Source organism: Scleropages formosus, chromosome 20 (assembly GCF_900964775.1).
Source record: "Scleropages formosus chromosome 20, fSclFor1.1, whole genome shotgun sequence".
In the NCBI taxonomy this organism is placed as follows: Eukaryota; Metazoa; Chordata; class Actinopteri; order Osteoglossiformes; family Osteoglossidae; genus Scleropages; species Scleropages formosus.
The window spans coordinates 5,597,008-5,618,484 of record NC_041825.1 but is presented as its reverse complement, the minus strand read 5'-3'; the positions used below and the strand labels follow the sequence as shown (position 1 = coordinate 5,618,484).

The 21,477-nt window shown below is 46.4% G+C and overlaps 2 protein-coding genes across 4 annotated transcripts; one reads left to right on the top strand and one right to left on the bottom strand.

Moving 5' to 3' along the window:
- Positions 1–189: 189 nt before the first annotated feature.
- Positions 190–11,501, bottom strand: tmem204 (transmembrane protein 204). Its single transcript, XM_029246960.1, has 3 exons — positions 10,190–11,501; positions 6,480–6,635; positions 190–2,159 (listed from the first exon to the last, which is right to left on the bottom strand). The coding sequence occupies exons 1-3, from the start codon at positions 10,449–10,451 to the stop codon at positions 1,915–1,917; spliced, it is 663 nt and encodes a 220-aa protein (XP_029102793.1). The 5' UTR covers positions 10,452–11,501; the 3' UTR covers positions 190–1,914.
- A 1,946-nt stretch (positions 11,502–13,447) lies between these two features.
- Positions 13,448–20,287, top strand: LOC108923945 (E3 ubiquitin-protein ligase TRIM56-like). 3 transcript variants are annotated; one of them, XM_018735020.2, is made up of 4 exons: positions 13,465–13,554; positions 14,652–14,762; positions 16,301–16,481; positions 18,001–20,287. In XM_018735020.2, the coding sequence occupies exons 2-4, from the start codon at positions 14,677–14,679 to the stop codon at positions 20,068–20,070; spliced, it is 2,337 nt and encodes a 778-aa protein (XP_018590536.1). In that variant the 5' UTR covers positions 13,465–13,554; positions 14,652–14,676; the 3' UTR covers positions 20,071–20,287. The 3 variants fall into 3 exon arrangements, with proteins under 3 accessions (XP_018590539.1, XP_018590536.1, XP_018590537.1); XM_018735023.2 differs by lacking the exon at positions 14,652–14,762 and having other exon boundaries at positions 13,448–13,554; XM_018735021.2 differs by lacking the exon at positions 13,465–13,554 and having other exon boundaries at positions 14,410–14,762.
- The last annotated feature ends 1,190 nt before the right edge of the window (positions 20,288–21,477 follow it).

Here is a 21,477-nt window from a genome sequence, read left to right as displayed (position 1 = left end):
ACATACTGTCAAGCTGGAATGTTTTACCTTCTTTATTTAGCCAATACTTTTATCTAAAGGAAGGGGGGCGTGGTGGTGCAGCGTGTTTGGCCAGGTCCTGCTCTCTAGCGGGTCTGGGGTTCGAGTCCTGCTTGGGGTGCCTTGTGATGGACTGGCATCCCGTCCCGGGTGTGTCCCCTCCCTCTCCAGCCTTGTGCCCTGCATTGCCGGGTTAGGCTCCGGCTTGCCGTGACCCTGCTTGGGAGCAGCGGCTTCAGCCGAGGCGTGTGTTTTATCTAAGGAAACTTGTGATCGTTTACCCCTTCGTAGAGCATGTTGTTCTTACTGGAGTAATTCAAGGTAAGTACTGTACAGCAGGAGGTGGGATTTGAACCAAGGACCTTCAGACCCACTCCCCTGCCTACTGCTCCTGTTGAACACTCTTATAAACAGAGCAGAATATTTACTGTATGTTTACATTTGTGTGACAACTGTAATTGTTTACTGATCTCACAATATCTTATTTTTTTTACCGACTACACGTAGCTGTAAGTCGGTGTTTGATATCCTGTGTGCAGCACTGATGTAAAATCTTAAAGGACATTTTATAAGCTCTGTCATGTCAGTAATTTGTTGACATATTCACTTTTTTTTTTTTTTTTTTACAGAGACTATGGCTTGGCAGAACTCAACTGCAGGTACAGGCGATGCAACGAGAAAGATCATCATCACGGCGCTTCGAAGCATCGATGCTGCTTTTCACACACGGTAAATCATGAGCGCTTTGCAAACTTGGTCATACATTTATTAAATTTGTGTCTTTTCTCAATAATTTCTTCCGTTAAGCAGAAAATACACTTCTGAACTGAACTCAGCTCAGAACAGAACTTCATCCACAAGAAGCAGTATAATAGCAATATAATTAATACGAACGTCAAATTAATTTAAGTAAATGTACCACAAGCGAGCAGATTATCAATAGTAATATGTCCGTGTTAAAGTGAGTAGCCTACATCTAACTGTAGTTATTTTTCTCCTCTTCAAATGTCCTCCCTTCTCGCTTCTCAGCCAGTCCGTGGGTATTTTTTTTATGACGGCACATAGAGACGGACTTTTAAGAAAGAAGGATTAGTGCTAATCTAATTTTGGTACCAAAGACCCCAAGTTGCACAGTGTTACGGGGAAGTACGTCATTCCTATATGTTTGCTGTAGCTATAGCTGTGAAATCCATATCTTTTTTTTTTTTTTAACATACACAATAATATTAACATTCAGCAAGAAATATAGTGGTACGAAGTAAGTGCACAAGGGAGGCAAGAGTTCAAGACCCAGCTCGATCTTATGGGGAGAGCGCAGCCGGACGTGGAGGCCGACGCTCAGCCGGGAACGGGTGACTCGGGAGAAAAGCAGCACCATGATCCGGGTAACAGGCGTTCTGTCCGTTCCGCCCGTTCCGCCGTGCGGCCACAAAATCCCCTGCATGTTGTCGTGTTTTTCAAAGTAGGAGATTTTGTCATTTAATGAAAATTAGCCTATTATGATAATTAACTATATATTTATATATAACAGATCTATTCTAAATATATTCAGCCCTCTTTCTAAAGCTTTTTTTTTTTTTTAATCACGTTGTCTTCTTTTGCTCTTTTAAGCGTGTGTGGTTGTGCTGTGGAACCGAGCGAGCCGACGGGTTGACGGACGGGACATTCGTGGCAGCGACCTTTCCTCTCCTCCGGTGAGTCCTAACCCAAGAGACACCAGAATTCGAGCAAAGAGCCAAAGGAAGCTTTGCGGATGGGTTGCGCTGCAGTTCATTTCTCGTCGTGAGCTGCTCCGGCTCCGGCTTCGGCTTTCGAACGAACGATTCGGTCCCAGAGAGAGAAGCGCTCGGGCGCAGCTGCATCGCGGTCCCGCCTTGGCGCGGCCTGGGTCTGGGCTCAGCAGGGGGACTCCACGTAGTCGTTCTCGGGGCGAGGGCGGAAGGGCGCCGCGAGCGAGCGGCTGATGACGATGACGCGCGGCGCGAGGCAGTCGTCGCGGCGGTGAAGAATGTTCCAGATGAGCGTGGCGGCGGCCAGCGTGGCTAGAAGGCACGCGGCAATGTTCACGTAGCACGAGTAAGACAGCTGCGTGTTGGGCCCGATCCGGTAGAAAGTCACCAGCCCGATCACCAGCACGAAACCTTAAAGGGCGAGAAGAAGAGCAGTCGCCGTTACCGTTTGTTCACCAGCTGATGCTTTTTATTTTTTCTCCAAATCGTCTTACGCTGTTAAACGACTTACAGTGATCTGCCCATTTATAGAGCGGGGTCATTTTTACAGTAAGAAACAGAAGAGGTGCTCAGGTGCTCGGAACCCCCCGTAATTATGACATTAAAGCAAATTCTGGAGAGCGCGCGCGCGCGCACACACACACACATGTTACACGAAATCGTTTCAATTGCGCTGATGAAGGCATCGTTTCGCTAAGCTCTCGGGGCAAGTACCTCGATAAGGGCTACTACAGCAGGAGGGGGATTCAAACCTACAGTCTCTGCGTCTTCAGGCAGCAGTGCGAACCACCGCACCACCTGCTGGCTTTACCTGTTTCGTCCTGCTAGCGTCCCAGCTCCGCGGGAGACATACGGCCGAGGAACAGAAACAAGCAGTGGATCGTGGCTCGCTTTTCGTTGTTATTATATTATTATTATTTTTTTCCTTTTTTTTTTTTTTTTTTTTTTTTACCATTTCCAGTAATAAATGCTGAATGCGGTTTGAGGAAATGGACATTTTTTTTCCCCCTTTTGTTGCTCCATTTAATAGCCCGTGGAAAAAGGAGGGAGGACAAGGGTTCATGTGCGCTCTTCGGAGAGCTTATGAATGCAGTGTGAAATTCCTTCTGCCCTGTGTAATGCCGAGGGGAGCGATGCGCGGGGGCCTTTCAAAGTCACTTTAATTCAAACAAGCTGTGCGCAGCCCCGGGGGCCACCGGGGTCCCGACTAGGCCGGGGTTTGAGCGCAGTCGTGAACCGTGAACGCTAAAAACACCGAATAATGAACAGCGTTCAAAAGAATGGCAATTAAAATGAGCCCGGGGAGGAACTTTTTCTTTTCCCAGCCGCCCCCCCTTCAATCCCCTTCCTGCTTGAAAGAGCTTTGAGAAATGCTGGGTTTCCAGCTCTGGGGCGGCGCCTCAAACGAAGATACAACCGGGGTGTATTTTTTTTTTGTTAGTTTGTCAAAATTTTGTTTCGATCTGCAGTAAGGCAATCGAAAACAAATTCCAGATTCAGTGACGTTTACGTTTCACCCGTATGTGCGTGATTTTGTTTATTCGTTTAGCCGACACCTTCGTCTAGCCGTCTAGTCTCTAGCCGCTGCGCCACCTGCTGGCCCCTTCCGGCTGCTGATGCTTCTCGCTGGGAGAGGGCAGTCCGGCTCAGCGGTGAATGTTCCCTGGAGTACAGCGATCAACCTTTCCGATGCCATACCGTTTGCAGTTTCATCACTTCCAGTCGTCTGCCTAAGTCATTAACCCGGTTTTTGCCCTTTGCTGCCATGCTACCAACTGCTAATGTTTGAAATATTTCAGATTAATATGAATATTATGAGAATTGTACCAGTGATACAGGGCATGGCCAGAGCAGTGCTGTATTAGGTTTCGTAACGTGTCACGTGCAGTCGGCGATCAGAGCTCCGTGGCAAAGATGATAATGGCTCAACGGTGACCCACGGCTCCTGGGCAGCGGTGTTGGACCTGGGTTCGAATCTGGCTTAGTTTGTGCGGAGTTTACATGCTCTCTCTGTTTTTAAGTGGGAGGCGGTGGTTAACCTGCTTTACTACTCTTCCTTACCATGAAAATAGCATAAGTGGTTGCCACGTGTCAACTTTGGCCTAACAGCATCGACTATAAAAATGTTAAGTGTGAACTTATAAATTATATGAAAATACTTTTTGATCGCATTTATTTAGCCGCCTCTATTCTCCAAAGCAGCTGTCAGTGATTTATCCCATTATACAGCTGGGTGGTTTTTACAGGAGTAATTCAGGTTAAGCATCTTGCTCAAGGGTACTGCAGCAAGAGGTGGATTTTGAACCCGCGTCCTTTACGTCAGAAGCTGGCGGCTTTAACCGCGATGCCACCTGCAGGCATATTTAAGGTCCACTCTGAACTCGCAGAGGTAGAGTCACCTTAAGGGTAAGCAGGTAAAAAAAAAAAAAAAAAATGACAGCTTATCTGTTCCGCACGGATATCGACCGCCGGTCTGAGGGGAATTAAACAATATAACAAATAATGGGACCAAAAATACATGGAAAAGCGGATGCGAGGATATGAATCATTCGGTTTCCTGAAGTCGCGCTGTATTGCTGGCAAAACTCGCTTTATTTAAAGAGCGCTTGTTTACGCTGTCAGCCGCCTTTTCGAAGAAAGAGAAAAAGTCGTTCCTGAAGTCTGCGCCGCGCTGTGTGAACCGCTCTCCGGCACAATGAAATCTCGAGCTTCCTTCCCTTTTGACTCTCTTTCCGTCCTTCCTTCCTACCCCCGTGCCCCGCTGAAGGTGAGCAGCGCCGCCGGACTCGAGGCTCTCGGGGCGGCCGAGCGGCTCTCGGGGGCCTCGGGCGCCGGCGCCGTCCCCGAGCGCCGGGCTGTCCCGGCCTCGCGTCTCGGACCCCCTGCCGGACCCGCCTCGGTCATGCGGACTCCGCGCTTCGTTAGCAGATGCCGAAGCCGGGCTCCGAAGGCGAGACGCTTCTTTCTCGCAGGGAAGCGCTGCTTTTTTTTAAGCATTGTTAATTTGGGGAATGTTGTTCCCCGCCGAGGGCCGCGGCACAATGGCCAAGGCTGTAGCCGGGCACCGCGCCAGCCATGCCAGCCACATTTCCACTCCGAAGTGAGGCGGCCACGGGGTCAAGAGGGAGGAAGGGGGGGCTAGGGGGTAGGGGTTCGACTGGCGGATGGGGGAAGAGACTAGATGCGCTATAAAATGTCCACGTTCATCCAGACATATAATTTTCTACTCCTTTTCTCGCTCGCTTCTCTAAAATATCAGCCCTGCGACCGGGAGAGCATCGCCGTGTCGGAGGCGCAACATCAGCGTCGCCGGGGGCAACGGGCATCGTTAGGCCACTTTCGCAACACAACCGCCGTCGGTCTGGTCCCTGTAAAAATGTTGTAAAGAGGCGTGAATGAAGCGTAGTGCAGTTAGAAATGGACGTTCACCCACGGAGCCCATTCACTACCCCGGCGGTGCATGAATGAACACCAGAACACTCCACCCTCGGGCCATTAAAGGGCACCGACGCTTCCAGGTCAAACAGCACATTTAAGCGTTTTATTCTCCGCGAGTTCTCAATGCCCTGTGTCCCGTCTGGATTCTTGGCCGGCGCTAAAGGTACCTGCCCACTGCGATGAAAAAATCAAGATGTGGTTCATCTGGTTTAAAAAAAAAAAGAAAGAAAAATCTGAATAAAATGACCTCAGGAATGTCACATTTAACACGACAACGGATGAACAAAATTTAAACCGACACCCAGCTACATTTTCAAGGGTCGCGATTCCTTTTTTTCCGCAAAATGAAGGTTGTTAAAGCGCTTAATCGTGTCCCGGCCCGATCGCTCCGGACAGAGTCGTCCCACCCCCCCCGACCCCGCCCCGGCCATGCGTGCAAGAGAAGCATGTGTTTTATCTAATGTCGCAAAGGGACACTTTTTTTTTTTTTTGTCGGACAGTGTTCCTGAACAATCTGTAAACAGAAGCATAAAAGAAAAACCCGGTTATCTGGACGGCAGCCCTTCCCACCCAACGGCGATCCGTGGGCTGAGAGGACCCGCTGCGGCGGTTCTCGCCACCGTCTAGCATGACCCCCCCAGGCCCCTATCCCCTCTGCTCTTGGTTTGCATAACAGGTAGTAACAGGCATTTCCTCGTCCTGAGCAGGGATATCCTGGCGCCCGACTGTCGCTCCCCGTGCTTGGAGCAGCTCCGGCCCACCGGCCTGCACAGGGCCTAAAATTAGCAGCCTCCGCAGCCCCACGCCCCACCTCCCCCCCCCCGGACGACGGGCCGAAAGAGACAGCGCGTCACGCTTCCTCATCGGAGACGAGCGCTCCCGCTCTGCGGAACGCGCTGGGATCCATTGTGGGATCCATTTATTTGCGTTCCCCCCCGCAGGCCGACTCCTGACGGCCGCCTGCTTTCAGAGCTTTCCAAGAAACTCCAGGCGTCGATGTGCGCGATAAACATCAATAAGTCTGGTGTGTTCTGTGACCGTGTGAAGTTTTTTTTGTTCGGTTTGTTGTTTCGGGGTGTTTTGCGATGGCTCGTCGAAGGCGAAGGATGCTCCGGTCTAAGAACGGCACAGCTCCTGCCTCCGGGAGTTCTGGAGTTCACCGTGATGCAACTCTTCCGCTGCTGGCGCCTGTTGCAGCGGCACGTCTGTGCGTGGTGTGCGACTGGAGTGCGACTGGTGTTTTACTTGCCTAAGAAATAGCGGTTTGCGGTCCTTGATGGCGTAAGTACTTACTGGCCAGTTGGAAGAGTGCAGCAATGGCCTCCTCCCACCACTGGGAATCCTGGGTGACAAAGGGCAGCTCCACGAGCCCCAGCAGGAAGATGAGCTGTCCAGCGGTGAGGGCCACCGTTGCCATCAGGTTACAGGCCCGCATCATGTCGAACTGCACTGCAGGGCAAAGGGCGGCCGTTACGGCGCTGACGCACGACTAAGGCTACCAATGTCTGCTGACGCTCAGATACTGCGGCCGTTTTACTGCCTTTCGACTACTGGCTGTAGTGTTTTACTCGCTTTGGACTACAGCTGCGAAGGCTCTATGCCATTGATCTGTAGATATCAACAGATTACTGTCACCGAGCTGCGGATTCTAATAGGCTACTGTCACTGGACTATGGATATTAATAGGCTACTATTACTGAACTACGGATACTAATAGGCTATTATCACTGGACTATGGATATTAATAGGCTATTATCATTGGACTATGGATACTAATAGGTTACTATTACTGGACTATGGATACTAATAGGCTATTATCACTGGACTATGGATACTAATAGGTTACTATCACTGGACTATGGATACTAATAGGCTATTATCATTGGACTATGGATATTAATAGGCTACTGTCACTGGATTATGGATACTAATAGGTTACTATCATTGGACTATGGATACTAATAGGTTACTGTCACTGGATTATGGATACTAATAGGTTACTATCACTGGACTATGGATACTAATAGGCTATTATCACTGGACTATGGATACTAATAGGCTATTATCACTGGACTGTGGATACTAATAGGCTACTATTACTGGACTATGGATACTAATAGGCTATTATCACTGGACTATGGATACTAATAGGTTACTATCACTGGACTATGGATACTAATAGGCTATTATCATTGGACTATGGATATTAATAGGCTACTGTCACTGGATTATGGATACTAATAGGTTACTATCATTGGACTATGGATACTAATAGGTTACTGTCACTGGATTATGGATACTAATAGGTTACTATCACTGGACTATGGATACTAATAGGCTACTATTACTGGACTATGGATACTAATAGGCTATTATCACTGGACTATGGATACTAATAGGCTATTATCACTGGACTGTGGATACTAATAGGCTACTATTACTGGACTATGGATACTAATAGGCTATTATCACTGGACTATGGATACTAATAGGCTACTATTACTGGACTATGGATACTAATAGGTTACTATCACTGGACTATGGATACTAATAGGCTACTATTACTGAACTACAGATACTAATAGGTTACTGTCACTGGACTATGGATACTAATAGGCTACTATCACTGGACTATGGATACTAATAGGTTACTATCACTGGACTATGGATACTAATAGGCTACTGTCACTGGATTATGGATACTGATAGGTTACTATCATTGGACTATGGATACTAATAGGTTACTATCACTGGAATATGGATATTAATAGGCTACTGTCACTGGATTATGGATACTAATAGGTTACTATAACTGGACTATGGATATTAATAGGCTACTGTCACTGGATTATGGATACTAATAGGCTACTGTCACTGGATTATGGATACTAATAGGCTATTATCATTGGACTATGGATACTAATAGGTTACTATCACTGGAATATGGATATTAATAGGCTACTGTCACTGGATTATGGATACTAATAGGTTACTATCATTGGACTATGGATACTAATAGGTTACTATCACTGGACTATGGATACTAATAGGCTATTATCATTGGACTATGGATATTAATAGGCTACTGTCACTGGACTATGGATACTAATAGATTACTATCACTGGACTATGGATACTAATAGGTTACTATTACTGGACTATGGATACTAATAGGCTACTATTACTGGACTATGAATACTAATAGGGTAATATCACTTGACTGCGGATATTAATAGACTACTATTACTGGACTATGGATTCTAATAGGCTACTGTCACTGGATTATGGATACTAATAGCGTACTATCACTGGACTAGGATACTAATAGGCTACTATCACTGGACTATGGCTATTAATAGGCTACTGTCACTGGACTATGGATACTAATAGGTTACTATCACTGGAATATGGATATTAATAGACTACTGTCACTGGATTATGGATACTAATAGGTTACTATCACTGGACTATGGATACTAATAGGCTATTATCATTGGACTATGGTTATTAATAGGCTACCGTCACTGGATTATGGATACTAATAGGTTACTATCACTGGACTATGGATACTAATAGGCTATTATCATTGGACTATGGATATTAATAGGCTACTGTCACTGGATTATGGCTATTAATAGGCTACTATTACTGGACTATGGATACTAATAGGCTACTATCATTGGACTATGGATACTAATAGGCTACTATCATTGGACTATAGATACTAATAGGCTGCTATCACTGCACTATATATACTAATAGGCTACTGTCGCTGGATTATAGATACTAATTGGCTAATATTTTTAAATTATAGACCATATTTGCTGCTGTCATTTGACTAACAACAATGTGCTGCCACCTACATTTACACTTATTCGTTTAGCAGACGCTTTTCTCCAAAGCGACGTACATCTCAAAGAATACAGTTTGTGCATTACATTAGGAGAAAGAGACATAGTTACAGACGTGTGATTCTTAAGTAAAGTTAGTTTGTTTCTTTCCACCATATGCACCAATGTTCATCACACGAGTGATGAACCTTTCATCTACACACACTTACAGACAGTAATGGACTGCTGTCATTGGACTATCACACTAATAGGCTTTTGTCATTGGATTATTTGCAGTAATGTACTGCTAGTAGCGGACTACTGACACAAATTACCTTCTGTGACTGGTTTATGGACAGTATGTACTAGTGTCGTTTGAATATTGACATTAATAATCTAGTCCGATTGGAATATGGGCAGTAATGCACCACTAAAGAGCCCTGCTGAGCCACTGGGACACGACTTGCCTCTTCAAAAGGGTCCGGCTATGTTAAGATAGAGAGCATAAACATTCCCCTCTGACCTCAGGCACATGTTCACAGACACACAGCTGTCTGGGGATAACATTGTGAACTGGAGTCACTCCAGTGAGTTCCACACAGCGCTTAAAGGCCAGCGCACTTGGCACTTCTGACCTCCTTTTGCTTCTCCTACCATAACTGGTAAAGCTATGGTAAAATGGACATAAATGGCCACTTTCAGTGACATTTCAGACAAAACAGATTGGGCTGCTCCATTTTCAGATGCAGGTGTCGGCTACATTTACATTTACAATTGAAATTTCAGGTACTCGGTCACCATGGTAAGATACACAGTGTACACAAATTCTCCCAACTAGAGCGTCGGATCAGAAGAACTTTTGTTGGATCCTGGTGTCCCAGTGTCCAGCTACACATTTTGAAATGCATGAAACTTACACGACACTTCTATGTTGTATTACAAAGAGAAAGTTAGCATCTCAGAAAGGTGTTTGGCTATTGCACCTATGAATTACGCACTACCATCAAGCTATCCTGCTGCATGAATGACCACAACGACAGCACAATAAGTCACTACGTAATAGTAATATGCAGAACAGCATATGTGATGTATGTTGGGATCTGGTTTAATTTTAAACGATTAAGTGCTTCACTTATCATGGCACGAACAACAGTGCTGCCCTCAGACACTCACACTTGACAGTGCTGCGGGACTCCTGGTACCCCGAGTTCTCGGAGCCCCAGCTCAGAGCCTCGCAGAGCCGCTTCACGGTCATGCCCTGGCGCCCGAGGCTTTGCTCCGTCAGGGGACACATCTTCCAGAGTCCCACACTGCGTTTGCGTCCATCCTCCAGGGCCTGCAACACCCAGCTGGGCGTGAAGGCCGCCACGTTGTTGAGGATCAGAGACAGCAGGGCCACTGCCACCGCCGCCGCCACCAGCCGCTGCACGGCCATGCGCCGCTGCTCGCCGACGCCCCACGCCGGGGGCACCGCTGCGTCGCCTACCCCCCTCCTCCTCCCTTACGGCCGCCTAGACCACCGTGATCGCAGGGTGGCTGCGCCGACCCGACCGCACCAGAAAGGACTTAATAGACAAGTTGAATCTTTTAGTTTCGGCTAAAGAACATCTCCGTTCATTCTCCAGTCTTAAGTAACTCCAGCCGGGTGCTTCAGCCCTCTTCCTCAGACTTGGCAACTGGACATAGCCATGGGCTTGCGCAGCAGTCAGTCAGGTCCATTCCACAGGCTCTCCCTGACCGCTCCGGAGCCTCCGGTCGTCTCCCCCGTGTCCCCTGTTTTGCACCGCGTCTCTGCTCCCTGTGCCCGTCTCTCCGGCTCTGCACACTGCGTTCAGTCAGGCTGTGGAGGTAGGGGGCTCCTCTCTATTCCCTCTCCTCTCCTATTTTTTTTTTCTCCAGCGCTCTCCACAGGGGCCAGAGGAGCAGAGGGGAAGAAACCCGGACCCCCCCCCTCCGATTATGCGGTCGAGGGGCGGCTCTCAGAGCTGGAAGAACCCTTGCGCGGTCCGCCTTCCTCCTCAGGGCCCGAGCGCGGAGCTATGCGGAGCAGCCGAGCTCCGGATTCAAGCGTCCATACGAGTCCGCCTTGGGTGACTCCTCCGGGCAAATATACCAGGCGTGCATGCGTGTGTGCGCGCACACTCCAAGGAGCAGAGCACAGAGGGTGGTGAGTGTTTTGGAGCCTTAGGGTGTGCTCTCGCTGTCCCTCCCTCAGTGCAGCAAACACACTGCCCCCCAACAGCAACAGGATGCGTTTCCTGAGAGGAAAGGGACCGGGTGGGCGACAGGTTTCAGACTCCCCCAGCCTCCTCCTGTCCCTCTCGGCTCAGTCCTGCAGCCCCCCGTCTGGCCGCGAAAAGGGCTGAAGAACGGCATGAAAACCTCCGCTCTTTCCTCGCAGTGTAAAAATCGGTGTAAAAAGTGTTCTAGATGCAGCGGCAGTGGGGAGGGAGGTTGTCGTTCCCCCGTGCACTTTTTTTTTTTTTTTTAAATATCTTTTTTTGTTTTTGCTTTAAAGGAATGGCTGCCATTTCCCGCCTGTCCCAGGGCCCCTAAAGATTCTGGGAATTTCCTGTTTCTTGGCTTTGATAAACAGCTCACATCTGTATGTGGGAGAGGGGTGGAGGATGGAGCTCGTGGGGGCGCCGTGTCTCAAATTGGGAACAGATGGGTGTAGAACCGCTGCTGATGGTGAGCTGCTGTCAGACCGCTCCATCCCAGCGGAATCTGCCTTGGGCACCGAAAGGCTGAGCCGCCTGTTGCTTTGCTGCTGTTGTACGCCACCTGCTGTCTGTCCCGCGTCGATCCGCTTCTTGCTTTCTTCAGTTTTTACTGTACTCTACTGTGCACACGTGGAATGACGAAGAAGACGCATTCATTAATTTCTAAGTAATTGCAGCAGAGAGGTCTGGAGAACTTCTTCAAGAACATATTTAAGAACAGCAGGGGAGTGTGGTGGCGCGGCGGGTTTGGCCAGATCCTGCTCTCCGCTCTCTGGCGGGTCTGGGGTTCGAGCCCTGCTTGGGACTGGCATCCCATCCTGGGTGTGTCCAGCCTTGCGCCCTGTGTTGCTGGGTTAGGCTCCGGTTTACCGCTACCCCGCTTGGGACAAGCAGTTTCAGACAGTGTGTGTGTATTTAAGACCACCTCATTTATACAATAATAGAAAATATATAATGAATTTATATAATTATTTGAATATTGAATATTTTGAAAATATGTTCAAATGAAAATATTTGGATTAACGGGTACTGCAATTTCTTTTTACTACAACTAATGGGAATGGTAAAATGCTAATTCTCAATGAACTGGTGATACCATTCAGATTTTTTCACAATACTCTGTCAAAATATATCAGAAGCCCTCAGTTTTACTCTGTATCTTTATAGCTGTAGTACCTTTTACATCCAGGCTTCCCTAAAAGCAATTAAAGTATTTTGTAACCCATCTCCTAAAGAGTTTCTGAGTTTTCTTAGTGAGTAGTCTTAGTTTTTTCCCCACATTATTAGTTGTAATTATACGTAATTATTAATTGAAGCAGCAGGTGGCAGAGTGGTTAGAACTGCTGCCTTTAGACACGGAGGTTGCAGATTTGAATCCCACCTCCTGCTGCAAGGTACTTACCCTGAATTACCTAGCTGTATAAATGGGTAAATCAGTAAATGTGGCGTGAAACTGTATGTTGGCTTTAGAGAAGTTAGATGTCAGTTACAAGTATAAATGTAATAAATTTAGAGGCATTCATATTTGACCCTGTACATACTATAAATGAGTTAGCTACTCTTTATTTACAGTAGAATACAGTGCAGTTATACAAGAACCTGAAACACTGAGGTTCTGTGGGACACGTGACCATATCTGTTGGGAAGTGGAGAGAGGACACGTGACTTCCTCTACGCGGACACACCCGTTCAACTATCCCTGGTGATTTCAGGGCACCTCTGAGTTCTCACACAAGAAGTTGACACTTACAAAAAGTACTCATACTTGACAGAAGCACACACAAATAAATTAATACTATACTGTATTTTGAGCTAATATACATTGAAAGCACCAGCATAATGCACACAGCCAAACAATAAATAGCATAATTGTTTTAAACCAAAATTGAAAGAATCTGTCTACATTTAGATAGGGTTTATAATTGGGTCTGATTCAGATATTATTTGGACATACCGTCAGTTATACCTCTTTTTTAGTCTGTGGTTACACATCAGCTTGTGGTAAATGACTAGTAAAAGAGCAGAAAGGCCCAGACTGAACAAGTCCAACAAGTTAAAACTGTGGAGAATGATGTAAGCACTTATTCTTCCTATTTTCCAGTGTCAGTTTATCCTCAGTGTTCAACCTCTGGACTTGTATCATCACCTTGGCTTCTTCAGAAGATACTTCTATGTTTGTTTTCCTTTTAATTGTACCTATAGGCATTAGGACTACTGTGAATGGATCTGTCCCTTCCCATTCCAAGACTTTATATGAGGAGGACCCTGAGATCTCCAGATCTGGATGTATACTAGTGAGAAGTGTGACGCCGTAAGGTAGGGCAGTTGCACTTTTGAGCCTGGAAGAATGAGTAAAGTCGGGTTTTCAGTTCTCCTTATGCTGCTCATGAGCTCGCAGACAAAAGTTCAATTTGTTTATTCACAACACTAAGTCAAGTCAGATCATGCACTGTCCAGGTGGAACAAAAAATTCTTGGTGTCAGCCCTGCAAGAGTGTGTGTGTAATAACCTTGTTCTGGGACTTCATAGGGACCTTGTACAAGGCAGTGTTAGCTCTCATGTCTCACAAGTTGACACAACACTTCTACATCTTGACTGTATGTCACATTCACTCGTAGGCATAGACACTTCTACAGTAATGGGCAACAAGTAGCAGAGCATTAGAGCTGCCACCATGTACTTAGAGGACCTTGGTTTAAATCCCACCACTGGCTATAGTAGCCATAGTCATAGCACTTATTGCAAATTGAACCCATTAAAATACCTACCAGCAGTATAAACAGGTAAATCATTGTAAGTTGCTTTGAAGAAAAGCATCACATGAACTGAATAACCTCATGCTTCTGGGGTAAAGTCTTTGAGCTGGAACATAGTACAGCTTTGAGAAATTTAGTTTAAGGTCATCACCAGTTTCTTTCACAGTTTCCTTCAACTAATACAAAAAAGCTCTGTTACGCATCAGCTGCATAAACAAGTCCAAAGTTCAACAGCCTGCAAAGTCTGAGAAGGAGCGTTATTCCTTCTGGGATTTGCCGCTGCAGCACAAAGGTAAAATGCATTATAATGAACAAAATCGTCTTTCAGAACTGAAAGTTCCTCCATGAAAGATAAGATTTGAAGCTATTTGTCAATTTACTACATATCTTCTCAAGAATTACAAATTTTACGACAGCTAGTCTTTTTTCATGTATTTAGTCTTTTACTACTTTTCTACATATTGGACTTGATCTTTTTTAAACAATTTGAAGTTCTTTAGAGTCTCAGTAATGACCTACCATAAACCTCATAAAAATGGCTTATTACAGCTCTGCATCATCTCAACAGATTTCATCCATTAGTCGTCCACGGCTGCACGTCTCTTGTCCATCTTTTTTACTCTACAGCTCTCTTATCTATTTATACCCATAACTTAGCCCATCCAAGGCCTCCTGAACAAAGATGCCCTGCATTCCTGAAATTTTGATGACAGGCTGTTCCAGGTACCAAGGAAAGAAAAGCCATACAAGATATAAAGGAGTAAAACAGTAAGGCATAAATGATAACCATAATGTCAATCATATAATAAAGAACGATTAAAAATAATGATATAATAAAGAGTAAATAATAATGAAAGTGTAAGATAAGTAGGAGATAAATACCTTTGTTAAAGCATCTATCCACAATCTTCAGAGAATTCTCTTTACAAGTACTGTCTTTGTTGTCAAATATTTGTTTTCAGCCTTTGTTTCACATTTAAAAGTCTCATATAACTAGCTAAACTACTGAAGCTTTTCCATAGCTTTTGATCAAGTTTGGGACAAAATCATTTTTAAAAAATTAGAACAAATAACCTATTCATTTAAAAGCACAAAACCATTACTGAAACCCCTTTTTTCATAATTTACATTTATCCACTTAGGAGATGCTTTTCTCCAAAGCATCTTACAATGGATACTATGTAGTGTTACCAGCCCACACACCTTATTCACCACAGTGACTTACACTGCTAGATAGACTACTTACACTGGGTCACTCATCCATACATCAGTGAAACACACTCTCTCTGTGTCACTCGCACACTATGGGGGAACCTGAACAGCATGTCTTTGGACTGTGGGAGGAAACCGGAGCACCCGGAGGAAACCCACGCAGACACGGGAAGAACATACAAACTCCACACAGTTTGCTACTCACTGTGCCACCATGCCGCCCCATTGTAAGACACACTATTTTAAGCCACTTAATAGTGCAAGTTGCTTTGGAGTAAAGTCTCAATTAAATGAATTAATATCTGTAAATATGTATTTAATATATGACAGCATTGATTTCATTCTTCAAACAACATATTGCAGTTTCAAAACTTCAGGGGACTGAAGTGAGGGAGGACCCAAAATATGTGCTTTTAGCAAATTTATATTTTACTCTTCTTCCTCACACAGAGTATGAATAAGCTATACAGTTTTTATTTTACAGTAAAAATCACCAAGTTGCAGTTTCCTGGTTAGTGCTGTTGCCTCACCAGCTGAAGGTTGCTGGTTTGAATCCCACTCCTGCTGTATAGTACCCTGGTTGGGACACTTACCCTACACTGATAATTTGGTGCTTTACAAACAAACACATCATTGTATATTCATCTTTAGTCTTATTGTATAATGAAACTGATTTTCAACACAAAAATATTATATGCAGTACTATATAATACACTGAATAGTACTTCCTGTACAAATAGCAGAATATAGTGTAAAGCTGATTATTTACCATTTCAGTCACCTGGTCCAAAGGAGGCAAACATAATAAATTAAAAATGTGAAACAAGTCATAAAACACGGTGAAAAGAGGGCTGAAAGTAAAACTGTGCATAATGATAAATGAATAACTGCTTTGAGGTAGAATGGAAATACACATTCCTCTCAAACAAGATTCATTTTTCTTTCTCTAGCAGCGTAGTTTCAGTTTAACACATACGTAATCTTCTAAATAATATTCCAAAAAAGTATAATAATCGCAGAAGGTAGTTTCGGGTACAAAAGTTTACTTTCGCTTTAAGTAAACTGGTGTTTGTTTGCTTGCTTGCTTTGGAAAGGAGGCCTGCGAGTCGATGCTGGACAGAATCCGACTTCAGTTCCTGTCGACGAGAACCCGCCATTCCGAGGAAAACGAAACTTAGACAAAGGCACAACGCCGAGCGCGGGAGACGGCGGCGCGAGGACGACGCGGGGCGCGAGAGAGAATCTTCGGCAAGTTCACCTTTCTTTTCCTCAGAGGTAAGAACGCATCGGACATAAAAGTAGCGAGGAGGAAAAAAAAAAAAAAAAAAAACAAACAGCACCTTTAGTTTATTGCTCGAAACCTGTTTTGCTGAGTCTGTAGCTCATATAACTCGGCCCAGGTGTGACTCACTTCACTTGCACTGCAGTCCGCAACGTGTCGTAAAGAGTAACTCTTGCGTAGTGTCGCTTTGCCGTTTAATATTTCATATTATTTTCCTGAGGACTTTTCTCGTGCGCAACGAATCGCTCAGAGTCAGACATGTCGAACTGTTCCAGTCTGAGGCAAATTTGGGAGATTCTTGCATCACACTAGCCTAGTGTCTCTGCATATTGATTCTCTCAGAAGTGAGCGCAGCACAAAATTAATATAGAACGTACATCACCTTTTGTCAAAGAATGAGATCATTTTAATTTTTTGATGAGCTCGTGCTTTTATCCATACCGTACGCATTTTCACCTTTTTGTAAACAACTGGATTATATTTGTGGAGCAATTCAGGTGAAGTTTGTTGCTACAGTCAAGAGCCTTTAATCCTTATGACAACATAAGTGTTATATAAGCTTCTGCTTGGCGTTGTTTTAAATATGCAGGTACATTTTGCAATATGTTTTATTCTGCATGGATATTTAGTTTCTCTCTAATTATTATTGTAATTTTTGGGCCCCGTTTAGATCACACCTCCGGCAGGACGGATTGAACTTTGGTTTTAGGTTACTCATGTTTACAGTAGGAGATACTTAGATAACTTTATCTTGCTACTAAAGCGTGGACGTTCTGCTAAGATATATGCTGTAGGAAACTGTAAGACGTGATGTTTTTAAGACTAACGTGAACATTTTGCTCTCCAAAACTGGACAGAAAGCCACAACTTCCTATTTTGGCCCGTGCCTTTCTGAACTAGAAGGTGCCCCCCCCCCCCCGTCTGTAAACCATCCTGATTGCTTACACCCTGTACATGTTTTCTTTTATTTTAAATGGATGGCTAAATTCCATTTGGGGTATTATTTGAGGAAGGGGGGCGCAGTGGGTTGGACCGGGTCCTGCTCTCCAGTGGGTCTGGGGTTCGAGTCCCGCTTGGGGTGCCTTGCGACGGACTGGAGTCCCGTCCTGGGTGTGTCCCCTCCCCCTTCGGCCTTACGCCCTGTGTTACCGGGTAGGCTCCGGTTCCCCGCGACCCCGTATGGGACAAGCGGTTCTGAAAGTGTGTGTGTGTGTGTTATTTGAGGAACCCATCTGCGTACACGAAAGACCTGCTTTGATTGTGGCATGTAAAGAATTCATTAATTGAGGAAAGCTCTTGTGGCTTTCCCTATTTGCACTGGCACATAGTTGGCCTATTTCCATTTGAATAAACCACTTTTAAAAAATTTGTAGGCTTTGGGAATCCTTATTCTTCCATAAAAGACTGGTTTTCCAGGTGATCAAAGTGTTGTTTCATTTGAATGCTATGATCCGAGCATTATCATCCAAGTAAATGCTGGAGGAATTCTCAACAGTTTGTACTGTGTTGTAGGATACCAGCCTTATGGCTTCTCAACTCTCAGATAAAATAAAAGAAGATTTTCTGGAGTGCAAGATCTGTTTTGAGGTGTACCAGACACCTCGCACCCTGAGCTGTCTTCACTCGTTCTGCGAGCCATGTCTTCGGCAGTTGCTCGACAAGGAGAAAGGAACTGTGACCTGTCCCGACTGCCGGACGGTCAGTGACCTTCAGGGCAACGTCCAAAATGCCAAAGCCAGCTTCTTTATCAACAGCCTCCTAGACCTGTTCCATTCCAAAACCACCAAAGAGACAGTCTGTTCTGTGTGCCTGGCCTTGGGAAAGAATAACGTGTCCGCCTCATCCCGGTGTCTAGACTGTGCCGATTTCCTGTGCTCATCCTGCGCCCAAAGCCACTGTCTCTCCAAGCTCACTCTGGACCATGGGGTGGTGAGTCTTACCGATTACATTGCGGGGTGCCACGATGAAGAGGCCAGACTCAAGCTGGAGCGGCGCTGTCAGAGTCACGGCGAGCCGCTAAGGTTCTACTGCGACACGTGTGCAGTCGCCATCTGCAGAGACTGTCGCATGCTGGAGCACTTCTCTCACCAGGTACAATCCTTGGTTCAAGCTGCTACAGCCAGGAAGCCCCAGTTAGAGCAGCTCATCAGCAGTCTGGATGGCAATATAGAGTCTCTCTCTCAAAAGGAGAAGGAGGTGGACTCTGCCATACAGGAGCTGAGGGAAGCGCACGCGGTTGTTGAAGATCAGATTTCCGGACACCTGTCTGCCATCATAGAGCAGCTTTTTGCACAAAAGGAAGCGTTCACCAAGGATCTGGCCCTCTCCGTTGAGGAGCAACAGCAGAAATACCTGTCCATCAAAGAGGACTTGCAGCGTCTGGTCAGCTCTGCGCAGAATACAAGAGACTTCTCCTCACAAGTATTGCAGAAAGGAAAAGACTGTGAGATTCTGGATTTGGAAGGGACTATTCAGGGACAAATTGAGCGACTCCAGAAAGTAAGTGTTCCGGAAATTGCAAACAAAATTCCTGTGTTGGGCGTGAACGAAGGGTCTGACATAGACTGGTCCTTCAGTAAAATGTTCAAGTTGAGTTTTGGCACTTCCAGCTTGTCAACAACTGATCCAAAAGCCTTTGACACTGATGCTGACACTGAGACAAAGGTTTTAACTCAGACATCTGCTGAGACAGTCCCTCCACAACCTGCTGTTCCTCCAGCATCACAGCTGTGTGAGCCACAGCCCCAAAAAACATTTCATAGTCCAGTTGAACAACAGCTCTTGAATCCTCCAACTGTTTTCAGTTTAATACGTACTATTGCTGTAGATGATGCTTGCAATCCACTTGAGGAAAACATAACTGGAATGAGTTTGTTCCCAAGTCGGGACATTGTCATCGCTGACAACGCCAACTTTGTGATAAAGCGCGTTGTTAGAAATGGAGACATAAGGAAAACAATCTACACTGCACACAGAGGTTGGAATAACCTTGACCCTTTCAGCATTGCAGTCTGTGATGACAGCATTTTTTTCACTTCTGGGTGTAGACTGTACAGGATCCCAGATGAAGACGACGACGACTTTATCCAAGTTTGCAATTTGCGTGGGTCCCATCAGGAGTACAGCATCACTGCTTACAAAGACGAATATATAGCTGTAAGCGAAGGAACCAACTGCTCTCTGTCTCTGTATTCACCTGAAGGTGTTTTGGTTGACAGAGTTTCACCCCCTTCTTCTGATGGCAAGTTTGTGTTTGTAGCTGTGAACAGCAAAGAGGAGTTCATTGTTTCTGATACTAAAAGAAAATGTGTTCTTCTTATTAGCCGTAATGGAAACATCCTGAACACATGCAGTTTGAGTAATTTTAATCCCACAAGTGTTTGTGTGGACAAGTACGACAACATTTATGTCGTAGATGGCAAGAAGATTTTTCTGCTGACACCATCAGGGGTTTTCTTACGTCAGTTATTCCATTTTAAATCATACACACCAAAGCTAATAACTTGTGACCAATATGGGCATCTCATCGTAGCTAACAGAGTAGGGACAATCAGGATTTACAAAGAAACATTTTTATTTTAAAACAATTGGCAGTGAGTTACACTGTACAAAAACCAAGTTTGGGACATACACCCTTCTTTACTATTTTCCTCAGGGAGACAGCATCAGCATTTTAAAAAATGATCCTTTCGCAAATATTTTTCTGTGCATCTAAATAATATAGAGAATGTATTTTTTTTTTTCCTCAGAAATATAAACTGTCTTTCCTGTTGTCTCAAGTGTTAAGAAAAATTAAAAACCACCAAATTAAATTTGTATCCCAAGTTGTGAATTTGTTTTCAAACTAATTGACTTGTCGCTTAACTGACTTTTCATCTAGAGCATTTGATCCATTCTTACAGCTGGGATTTACCTAGGGGAGGGGGAGGGGATGGGAGGGGAGGGGAGGGGAGGGGAGGGGAGGGGAGGGGAGGGGAGGGGGGGAGGGGAGGGAGGGGAGGGGAGGGGGGAGGGGAGGGGAGGGGAGGGGAGGGGAGGGGAGGGGAGGGGATGGGAGGGGAGGGGAGGGGAGGGGAGGGGATGGGAGGGGATGGGAGGGGAGGGGAGGGGAGGGGAGGGGAGGGGATGGGAGGGGAGGGGAGGGGATGGGAGGGGAGGGGATGGGAGGGGAGGGGATGGGATGGGAGGGGAGGGGAGGGAGGGGAGGGGATGGGAGGGGAGGGGAGGGGAGGGGGAGGGGATGGGAGGGGAGGGGAGGGGAGGGGAGGGGAGGGAGGGGAGGGGGAGGGGATGGGAGGGGAGGGGAGGGGAGGGGATGGGAGGGGAGGGGAGGGGAGGGATGGGAGGGGATGGGATGGGAGGGGAGGGGAGGGGATGGGAGGGGATGGGATGGGAGGGGAGGGGAGGGGATGGGAGGGGATGGGAGGGGAGGGGATGGAGGGGAGGAGGGGAGGGGATGGGAGGAGAGGGGAGGGGAGGGAGGGGATGGGAGGGGAGGGGAGGGGATGGGATGGGAGGGGAGGGGATGGGAGGGAGGGGAGGGGAGGGGATGGGATGAGAGGGGAGGGGAGGGGAGGGGATGGGAGGGGAGGGGAGGGGATGGGATGGGATGGGATGGGATGGGAGGGGAGGGGATGGGATGAGAGGGGAGGGGATGGGAGGGGATGGGAGGGGAGGGGATGGGAGGGGAGGGGAGGGGATGGGAGGGAGGGGGATGGGAGGGAGGGGAGGGGATGGGAGGGGAGGAGGGGAGGGGAGGGGAGGGGAGGGGAGGGGATGGGATGGGATGGGATGGGATGGGATGGGAGGGGAGGGGAGGGGTAGTGCTGTTGCCTCAGAGCTCTTGGGCTGTGGGTTTGAATCTGGCTCTGTGCAGGGTTTACATGTTCTCGCTTAGTCTGCATGAGTTTCATTCCACAATTCAAAGATGTGTTTCAGGTAAATTGGCGTTCTGTCATAACGAAATTTCCAGAACAAAGTATTAGCTCA

What these genes read in the sequence shown, in the direction of transcription:
- tmem204 (XM_029246960.1), bottom strand. Translation starts at nt 10,451, where the DNA reads ATGGCCGTGCAGCGGCTGGTGGCGGCGGCGGTGGCAGTGGCCCTGCTG. An exon ending in GTCCCGCAGCACTGTCAAGT is followed by an intron (nt 6,636 to 10,189) that starts GTGAGTGTCTGA and finishes TTTGCCCTGCAG; the next exon opens with TGCAGTTCGACATGATGCGG. An exon ending in TGCACTCTTCCAACTGGCCA is followed by an intron (nt 2,160 to 6,479) that starts GTAAGTACTTAC and finishes TCGCCCTTTAAG; the next exon opens with GTTTCGTGCTGGTGATCGGG.
- LOC108923945 (XM_018735020.2), top strand. Translation starts at nt 14,677, where the DNA reads ATGCCCTGCATTCCTGAAATTTTGATGACAGGCTGTTCCAGGTACCAA. An exon ending in AGATATAAAGGAGTAAAACA is followed by an intron (nt 14,763 to 16,300) that starts GTAAGGCATAAA and finishes TGCTTTGGAAAG; the next exon opens with GAGGCCTGCGAGTCGATGCT. An exon ending in CACCTTTCTTTTCCTCAGAG is followed by an intron (nt 16,482 to 18,000) that starts GTAAGAACGCAT and finishes ACTGTGTTGTAG; the next exon opens with GATACCAGCCTTATGGCTTC.